Consider the following 10,181-nt stretch of genomic DNA (forward strand, 5'->3'; position numbering starts at 1 on the left):
TTGTAACTGGGCACTGCAAAGCTTATTGCTTGTACATTTCTCCCTTAGGAAAAAGCACTGGGCTTCTTAGCAATGAAAGCAGAAATGCATGAACATGGTGAGGAACAGCTTATTAATATACCCACCTAGGAGTTGGTGCGGAAAGAAAAAGAGGGAATAGATAGTTTAAATTAATAAATGTAAATGTAAACTAATAAAAGGGTTAAGCAGTAAAGGAATAATATTCCCCTCCCATCTTTTGCACCAGTACTGTACACACTAAAAATGCATGAATATGAACCCACAAAATGTTTACACGCATTGTTAAGCAGACTATAACGGGATACCCCTGAGACATCTGCTCCCTATGGTCTTCACCTCTTTTCATCTGGCAACAGTTCCTGGCTTGAAACAATGGCTTCAAATGGCAACTATTCAAATAGTCAGGCCTGTATATAGTTCGGAATCTATATGCAATGGTCAGCCTGGAATTCAGAATATGGAATAGTTGTTGTTGTTTTAATCACAGTTGCAGAGAAAAGTCTGAAAAGAGGGTTGTCAAAAAACAACACCCCAGATTGGTAGGATTTCTGTCTTTTCCATTCCCTAATCCCAGAGTTTGCCTGAATATATGTGGAGTTTCTATGTACAATACTAGGTGCTTGCTTCTGTTATTATTACTTGCACGTCTCTGAATACTTATGGTACTTACTTACTTATTAGATTTATATAACCTTCCTCCTTTATTTAGGGTAGAGGTGGGAACTTGCAGTCCTCCTAATGTTGTTGGATTATAACTCCCTGATTCCTGACTAGCCTCCAGAACCAATATGTGAACTAAAACACAGCTATCCTTAAAAATTCACACGTTTCGGAATTTTGAGATGCAGTTCTCCAGCCAAATAATACAAACGATAATGTGTGTATTAAGAGGAAATGTACATGAGTGAAAATAGCATACAAAAATGCATTGTATTAAGTTGTTGAGCTTTAGTTTTTGAGCTATTTTTTTATTAAATTCACAAAAATCTACACTGCCAACATGGGCTGCTATATATACAGATTTTCCCAGACATTCCAGCAATTTCTGCCCGGACACTGTTTACAAGGGCTGAATACTGGCTATGTCTGGGAAATTTCAGACATATGACAACCCTATATAAAGGAAAATTGGTTGGAAACATGCGTCTATTGGTCAAAGGTGCATACAAAAATGTGTTTATTGAGAGAAATTCACACTAAAATGCTTAAAGATTTTCATGAGGATTTTAAAAAAAAAGTAATACAGAGATTGCTATGGAAATGTGGAGAACCTAATTTAAAATGAGAAATTTTGAAAAGCGAAAATAACTGATTTGCCCATCCCTCATCCCTGACCATTGGCCAGGCTGGCCAGGGCTGATGGGAGTGGGAGTCCAACAATATTTGGAAGGCCACAAATTCCCCATTCCAGATTTAGGGAGATCCCAGTGTAGGGATGATTCTATGCAAGTCAGACAATACTAACTGTTTACTGACTACTCAGACACAGAATGTTCACCTGCCAGCATCCATATGAATTCTACTCATCAACAGTACATCCATGCTGCATTCAGTGACTGATGCTACTCTAGGGAACTTCTGCATGCGAAGCTTGTGCTTGAGCCCTGAGCTATGGTCCATTGTGAATATGTGGCTGGGGTGAGCAGCAACGAGTGCTGCAACAGTCCTTTATATAATGATCAGGATCAACTATTAAGAATTCAACCAACAATCTGACCCCTCCCCCCCCAATTACAGGCTAGTGGGTCTGTCTAATATGAAACACATATCCTAGCTATATATAAAAATAAAAATAGAAACTGATCAGAGAAATAAAATCACTGCCCAGCCTGTTTTGTGGTACAACTGTGAGTCATAAGATGCATTATGCATTTGACATTCTGTATTTCTGTACAAGAGGGCAGCTGATATAAACAAATTATACCAAGGGTGCAGTCTCTGGCGTATCAACACATTTTCTCTTGCAGCAAACAAATAATGTGCTGTTGTGCTCACTATCAGCCTAATCACACAGACGGAAGAAGAGCAGCAGAGAGGTCAGGTCCAAAGCAGAGCTGAGAATACATAACATAAATACATATATAATTTAATTTGCATGCTGCCTTTCCACAATTCAAACCATGCTCAAGGCAGCTTACAACATAAAAAATATGTAAGTACAACATAACAAAAATAAAAAGGTAAAGGGACACCTGACCAGTAGGTCCAGTAATGGCCGACTCTGGGGTTGCAGCGCTCATCTCGCTTTATTGGCCGAGAGAGCCGGCGTACAGCTTCGGGTCATGTGGCCAGCATGACTAAGCCGCTTCTGGCGAACCAGAGCAGCGCACGGAAACGCTGTTTACCTTCCCGCTGGAGCGGTACCTATTTATCTACTTGCACGGTGACGTGCTTTCGAACTGCTAAGTTGGCAGGAGCAGGGACCGAGCAACGGGAGCTCACCTCGTCGCGGGGATTTGAACCACCGACCTTCTGATCGGCAAGTCCACAGCGCCACCAGCATTCCAATAAATAAAACATTTTTAAAAACCACAACCAAACTGAACAATTTTCACATAAATCACAAGAACTAAAATAATAATACAATAAAGCAGCAATAACAACTGCATGTATGACACCCCGCAACAAAAAACCCTAAACAGTATGTCTCTGCATTCCAGGATGAAAGAAACTCATAAATCTCATTTTGGCTTTGGTTACATTTACTTATTGAGGCAGTGCTCACTAGTTCAAAGGGGATGATTAAGACAGCGACTTCAAATGTATATGTTGCCACAAGCACAAATCACTGGTCTATGTGTGTGATCAGTGGTGCAGGTTTTTTCACACAGCTCCCAACTGGACTGCCACTTCTGCATTTCATCTACAGAGAAAAATAGTTGACATGAACTGAGGAGGATGACCTCAAAATGGACATACGAATTTGCTCTGTTTACAGGTGTCAGTGCAAAATTCCTGAGGCTGACTGTTTCCCATCTTTTGACTATGATTCTGCTATATGATCTTAGGAGTCTGAAATTTTGGAATGCATTGGAAGAAGGCAGTTGTTAAGAATTCTGCAAGAAATATTAGCACCCAGCATGCCCTTTCACAAGGAAAAAGTATATGGAAGCTCTTCCCCAGATTGTGATCCCGATGTGTACCCCACATAGTTTTCCTCTACAGCTGAGTAAGGATGGGGAGCTTGTGGCTTTCCAGATGTTCCTGGACTCTAGCTCCCATGATCTCCGACCCATGACCGCGATGACTGGGGTGGATGGGAGTTGGGAGTGTGGTATAGCAGCTAAGGGGGTTGGAGTAAGACCTAGAAGACCAGGGTTCAAATTCCCATTCAGCCATGAAGCTCACTGGGTGACTTTGGGCCAGTCACTCACTCTCAGCATTTCTACCTTACAGGGTTGTTGTAAGGATAATGTAGAGAGACAGAGAACTATGTACACCAACTTTTGCTTCTTGGAGGAAAGGTGTGATATAAATGTAAAAATAAATAAAATCTGAAGAGCCACAGGTTTCGTACTCCTGGTTTAGAAGCAACTAATAATCAATAAAAGGATTTGTCAATAACAAATTCTTGATATATATCATTTTGGAGGGTAATGTATAACAGATCCAAAAGTATTTTAAAGCAGAGAGCTTCCAGCTTTGTTACAACCACCAGACAGAGTTGATTATAAAATTGGATTACCTGCCATTTACAGTAATCTAGTTTAAATCCTTATTATAAATCTCTCTCATCCAACAGCTTTTGGAGAGACTAGTGATTGCACCAAGGTCAATCTAGAAGCACAAGTACTTTCCCGTCTAGCAAAAGGAGATTCTTTCTATCTGCCCGGTTTTTCTAAACAAAGATTCTGAAGTATAATTTTCCTGACCTATGGACATTTGTGGTGGGGGAAAATTAGAAATCTCCACAGTCTTTTGAGTTTATTGCCCCTGCCTAGGGACCACTGGAACTGACAGAGCACATTCTGACCATAAGCAGCTTTAAATGTGCAGAAATAGCACTTGTGTAGAATGAACCCTTCCTGGTGTGTACTGATTCAAACTGCAATAGAGGGTTTCATATCTGAGAGTTCCTCCTCTAAAGAAGAAGAGATTTATGCCTCTGAATACAAGTTGCTGGGGAACATGACTGGGAAAATGCTGTTGTGCTCATGTCCTGTCTGTGGGTTTTGACCACTGTGAGAAGTGGATATTGGACTAGGTGAGCCTTTGGTCTGATCTAGCAGCGCTCTCATGATCATCATTTAAAAGACTTCTATTCCTCTTGCTAGGACAATCAATACACAAAGCAGTGTATAATCCATAAATTCATCAAAACAGTTAAAACAACAACAAAACAAAAAGTCATTACATTTAAACAATAAAATCAACTTGGGACAATAGCCTCTACTTTTCAGCTTCCCTATATAAAAACCAAATGCAGACATCTCTTCAATATGCCTGCCTAACTTTTCATTGGTTGACTGAATGCCATAGGTCATGGGCCAACACAGAAAAGGCCCTGTATCTTGTACCCACCAGCCTAAAGGAATTTACTAAACAAGATCTCCAACACAGATTGTAGCTTCTTTTCTTATGCTCCTATCATGTGGTTTGGTGTCTTTCTCGTGTGTAAGATGAGACAGATCTTTAAATCCTCCTCTCCACCCACCCCCCAATATTATAATACAAAGTATTTCAAGTTTCAATATTGGTTTAATATGGTTTAATAATTTTAGAAGTCGATACCTGCATGTTGATCATTTTTAATATTGAGACATTGCAGCTAGTGTGATAGTGACATGTTGGGTTGCATAGAAATCATTGGTATAGAACAGCATTAGTTAAAACAAACTTAGCATATAGAAGGCCTGATAACAAATAAAAATACAATATAACTTCACTATTACTTATAATTTTGCCTTTTTACTATGAGAAAATTAATACAAAACTAGGCGGGGGGGGGGGTGCAAGAGAAGCAACAGCAAAAATCCTCCCTGCAGATCATCCTTCCTTCAACTCAAGGAGCATTTCACTAACGTTCCTCCATTTTTCCTATGTTGGCACCATATCACCATCTTTGCATTTGCAATTCAGTTAACTATTTTACAAAATTTGTGGCAGAATTTCTACTGGGGACTTTTTGTCCACAAATACTATCCCTGGGTGACCAAGCTTCTCTGGATCCCAGTTGCCACATACCAGCTGAGATCAATGCCCACTCCCTTCAAGCTTATTTCCTCATTCCACATTGCTCTATTCCCTGGTTCCATAGTCGGGTGCTTGCCTCCCTTCCAATTAACATCCGAAACCTTCCCCAGAAATTCTACCAAAGTTACAGACACATAGATAGGCTATTCTTCAGCATAATCTATTTTGAAACTCTCGTTTGTGTAATGTCATGATAACCACAATATATTCTTAACACATTCTCTGGATTTTCTAGCTACAGGTCTTGTTTCTGTGTTTTGCAAAGCCTGGATGTTTTGGTGTAATATTAACAGATTCCCGCACATGAACCTCCATTATTTTATGGATTTAACTTCACAGCCCTGGTAACTTTAACGTAATATATATCCATACACACACATGCACACACACTCAAATGGAATATATTTTCAAATACATTCACTAGATTTTGACCACTCACCCTCCTCCACTCGGCTTAGTTCAAACTGTAAAGCTATGCCCTTTATCAGAACACAAGCTCCACAAAAATCTTCCCAGCTCTAAGATGTAGCTGTCCACTGTTTTTTTTAAAATTTAATGTGGCAATCCTACTATCCTGGAAAGATAGCTCACATTTTACTCCTGAGATTAGTTTTGCATCAATATTGCTCACATACTCTCAATATTTATTGCTGTTTCCATTCATACACTGCTAACAGCATACATACATTAGGCAAGACCCATAGTATTTTTCTATTATAAATGAAGTTAAAGTCTGAACTGCAGTCAAATACTCCATGAATAATCTGTAAGAACAGATTCTGAAAAACAAGCAAGGCCCCAAACAATTAGAAGAACATAATTTAATGCAAAACTCTGGGATTTCAAATAATTTAGTGTGAGTGTGTGTGTTAATGAAGCCAGGTATAGCAATTCACTTATTAATTCTGATAAACCAAGAAATGGGAAAAATCTATATGACCAGCAGAGCTAAATGCATTGGCTATATTTGAAGCATAACCTATTACACTCGACTATTTTTCTAGAAAACTGTTACACATTTCCAGTGAATTAGATGATGCAAAAGGTAAGGAAGCATACTGCAAGTGGCTGCCAACCATCACTCAGCTGCTAAGGGCTTAGCACCATCCTTGACAAAGAAACTGTGTGTGTTTCTGTGCACACACATATACACAATTGTTGACAGGGGTATTTTAAAATTTGCTCCATTTTATCCAAAACAAAGAAAAACGACGCAGAAAGAAATCAAACCTAGACTGATTCTGTAAAAAATCATTTCCTGATTGGTCTCCTCCAATAGGTTTTATACTGTGCTGGGCTACTAAGGCAAGGAGAAAAACTGAGGAGCCCTCTCCACTTCTCCCTGTTTGTTTGTTTGTTTGTTTGTTATTAATTAAATTAATAAGATACGCTCAATAAACCCGGGAGACAGGTCTGTCTGGAAATCAAACATTAGACGTTGCAGTAAAAGCCCTCTGCATATACTCAGAGGCACGCCGTCCAATTTCCAGAGTTGAGCCTTAGCACTAAAAAGGCTAATCTGCGGCTCTAATGTCGTCCCTCCGTTCCCACCAGCGCTGGGAGATTTGCGCGCACATAAACCCTGGTTGCGCCTTGCAATGAGGATCCCGGGGCTTCCGAGGCTCGCTCTTTGCGGCGGGGAAGGGGAGATGCGAAGCAGGCGGCTGCCGGGCGACGGGGGAAAGTTGCGCGGGGGACCGGTGGGTCCCGTCTTCTCCTCCGCGCTCTTCTTACCTGGGGAGCGGCGCAGGGAAGGGAGCCGCTCGGCGCGCAAAGCGAGGGAGGCTGGAGCCAAGAGCAGCGGCGAGCAGGAGGCGCTTGGTGGGAGATTCAGCCGAGCCCGAGCTGCGTGCGCTCCCGGACCTCTGGGCGGAGAAGAGCGTGCGTGTGTCCGGCTTAGCGACACATCCCGCGGATCCTCTCACCCGGCGCAGCAGAAGACAACCCTCGGGGCGGAGCTCCTGCCACAGGCCTCCCGCCTTCTTCCCCACGCGGGGCGGAATAAGTGGAAACCGGCGGACGCGGCGGGTTTCTCAGCCGCTGCCCGGGTTGCCCCTCTCTGCTACAGAGCCGCATCCATCCCAACCCCTCCTGTCATCTCAACCTGCCCGTCTAATTTCAATACCATCGTATCCTCCTTTCTTATTGATTCACTTAGATTTAGTCTTACATTTCTCGCTTTGTCTCCGTAGAGCTCCATACACGCCTCTCGCGCTCTCCCCCTCGGAGGGAGGATAAGAGGGGCAGCAGGTCAAATGGGTTGGGGACTTCGAGGGCTTGTCAGGAGGCCCCACTAAAGCAGTTGAGGGTCGTGGGTTGTCCAACTGGGGTTTCCAAGTTGGCCCCCACAACAATCATTCCTTGTTTTTTGGTGTTTTTTTAAAGGCCTTTGAAGGGAATGAAGTAATATTCTACAAGGATGCGAGGAGTAAATAGCATTATTAATCTGGATTTGGCTCCATTCGTCTTGGTTTGCTGGGTCAACCTGGTTTGAATTAGCTATAGTTAGCAGGCTGAAAATGATTTCAGGGTTGGCTAGTTTAGCACACATAGAGCGTGCAGCTACAACCCGCCAAGTGGGTACCTCCACCTGGTGGTGAACGAGGAGTATTTTAAAATGACAAATTTTAAAACTTTCCTTACTTTATGCAGGGAAACACGTTTTTAAGGCAATAGTTTTTCACAAGCGAAATAATCTGGAATAGGGCTACCCTTGAGGTGGGTCCTAAGGCTGCAGCTGGTGCCTTGCTTGCGAGATTGCATGGGGGCCAATCTGCAATCCTGCCAAGTTCAAGGTGTTGGTAATAGCAGATACAGCTCTCTATACAGCTCGGGACCAAGTTACTTGAGAGACTATCTTGTTATTTACTTTCTTACCTACTTATATCTCACTTTTCCCTCTGATGGGACTCAAGGCATCTTACAGCTAAAAACAAGAACTGCTAACAACATTTTAAAAAACATTAAAATACAATTAAACATTGGCTGAATTAAAACTATAGAGATATATAAAATCTGTTTTAAACATACCAGTAATTACAATAAAAACAGTAGAGCACCAGCCCTTTAATTAAAAGCAGTCAATTCCCAAAAGCCCATATAAAGTCTTCACCTGCCGGCAGAAGGACAGCAAGGAACTTCTCTGGAGTGGGAGTTCCAAAGTCTGGGAGCAGCCACCGAGAAGGCTCTCTTCTGCCTTACATACCCAGTAGGAAAATAATTGTGGTCTGCGGAAGAGGTCCTCCCGCAAGCTCCAAAGATATCAGAAGCCTATTCTACAGTAACTCAGCAGGGCTTTCAGTGTGATTGCCTCCGTTCTGTGGGAAAACATTCCTATCCAGAGGTGACATGCGCCAACTATCCACACATTCTGGAAACAAGTGGAAACATTTTTTGTTCTGATGGCCTTTTCCAGCTGCATGAATGGGTCTCTGTCATGGGTGTCTATTTCGTATTGTCTTGTTTTTGAATATATCATTTTGGTTTTTCAGTTTTCTGCTTTTTTATTGTGCATCACTTTGAGATACTTCACAGAATCATAGAGTTGGAAGGGATCATGAGAGTCATCTAGTCCAGTGTTTCCCAACCCTCATAAGTAAAAATCATTAAAAATCAATACAAATCTGAGGTTCTGGTGCAAAAAGATCTCCCCCCCCAAATCCTGGCTACACCCATGGCTAGGTGCTGGGGTGGATTTCACCCCGCACCTTGCAAACCTGGGCCGATACTGCCTACTGGCCCTGCACCCCTCAGCGACATCCGAAGGCCCAGACCTTGCAGAGTCAGGTGCAGGCTGCCACCGAGCCCAGCACTGGCGGAAGCCACATGCAGCCCCAGCTCACCCAGCCCCACCCATTGCCACCACCCCACCTGACCTGGCGGTTCTGAATTGCGGGCTCTTCTGGTCAAAACGGGATCTCCCTCTTCTTCCAGAAACAAACCAGGACTGCTCCAGGAAAACACATGTAGCAAAAAGGAGCGCTAGGCCCTGGTGGGCCGCCCCCTTACCCGCTTGTGATTGGGGAGCCAATCAGGATTTATTTATTTTTTAAAAAAGGTTTTCCTTCACTTCTCACTTCCCTTTGTTGCCCTCTAGCCTCGTGCTGCAGCCACCCATTTATGTGATGTTCAACAATATCTCATTTGGAATATCCTGAGCGGCCCCGGTTAGGAAACACTGACCTAGTCCAACCCCCTACAGTGCAGGAATATTTTGCCCAATACGGGGCTTGAGCCCACATCCCAGAGATTCTCTACCAATTAAGCTAACCTGAGTTCTTGTATAGAATTGGTAAATTAATAATAAGAATAATGATGATGATGATGTTTGTGGAATACGTATTAAGATTGTCTCCTCTTGCTGGATAAAGATTTTACAAGGATTTTTTTCCCTTCCAAAATGGAAATTAACCCATTTGATTACAACTCATTTCTGAAATAAATCCATGCACATAACCCAAAAGATAGAGCCAGACGACAGTAATTAAGCACTTGGCAGCAAGTGCATAAATTGGCCAAATTCATATGCTTAGATTACTGTAGTGCTCTTTTCATAGGTCTGCCTTTGACAACAGTCCAGAAACTTGGACTGGTGCAAACTAAAATACTAGAATTCATGTGAAAGGCAGGGCTTTAGGCAATTTTCAGTTGTGTTACTCGTCTTATGTCTGGAAGTGCTGACACTAACCTTTAAAACATTGAATGGTTTGTACTCAGATTATCTGAAGAACCCCTTCTATCTGTATGGATTTGTCTTTGCGACCCTATTCACACTCACCACTAAGGTCAGTCTAGCAGACAGGTACCAGAGATAGGGCATTTGCTTGGTGGCCCAAATCTCTGGAATTTAATTTCCCAATAACTCTGCTTGGCCTTTCTTGTGTCGTTAAGTAGACGACCCTAAAGACTTATTCACATCATCAAAAATTGTATTTATTTTTCATTGACCTGTATATGATTTTGTATAT

General features: G+C 42.2%; 1 protein-coding gene across 4 annotated transcripts in view; it reads right to left on the reverse strand.

The window, feature by feature from the left end:
• RAB3B (RAB3B, member RAS oncogene family) overlaps positions 1–9,200 on the reverse strand; it is a 52,010-nt gene extending 42,810 nt beyond the window's left edge. Inside the window, exon 1 of one of the 4 annotated variants that reach the window (XM_083742568.1) lies at positions 9,090–9,200. Coding sequence is in view for 1 of the 4 variants with exons in the window: in XM_083742566.1 (XP_083598692.1) it covers positions 7,385–7,414 (30 nt within the window). In the remaining 3 variants the exon portion in view is untranslated. The other 3 variants (XM_083742569.1, XM_083742566.1, XM_083742567.1) reach the window with 3 other exon arrangements.
• Positions 9,201–10,181: the final 981 nt, after the last annotated feature.

The sequence above is a fragment of the Podarcis gaigeae genome (genome assembly GCF_964106915.1).
Source record: "Podarcis gaigeae genome assembly, chromosome: 6".
Lineage (NCBI taxonomy): Eukaryota > Metazoa > Chordata > Lepidosauria > Squamata > Lacertidae > Podarcis > Podarcis gaigeae.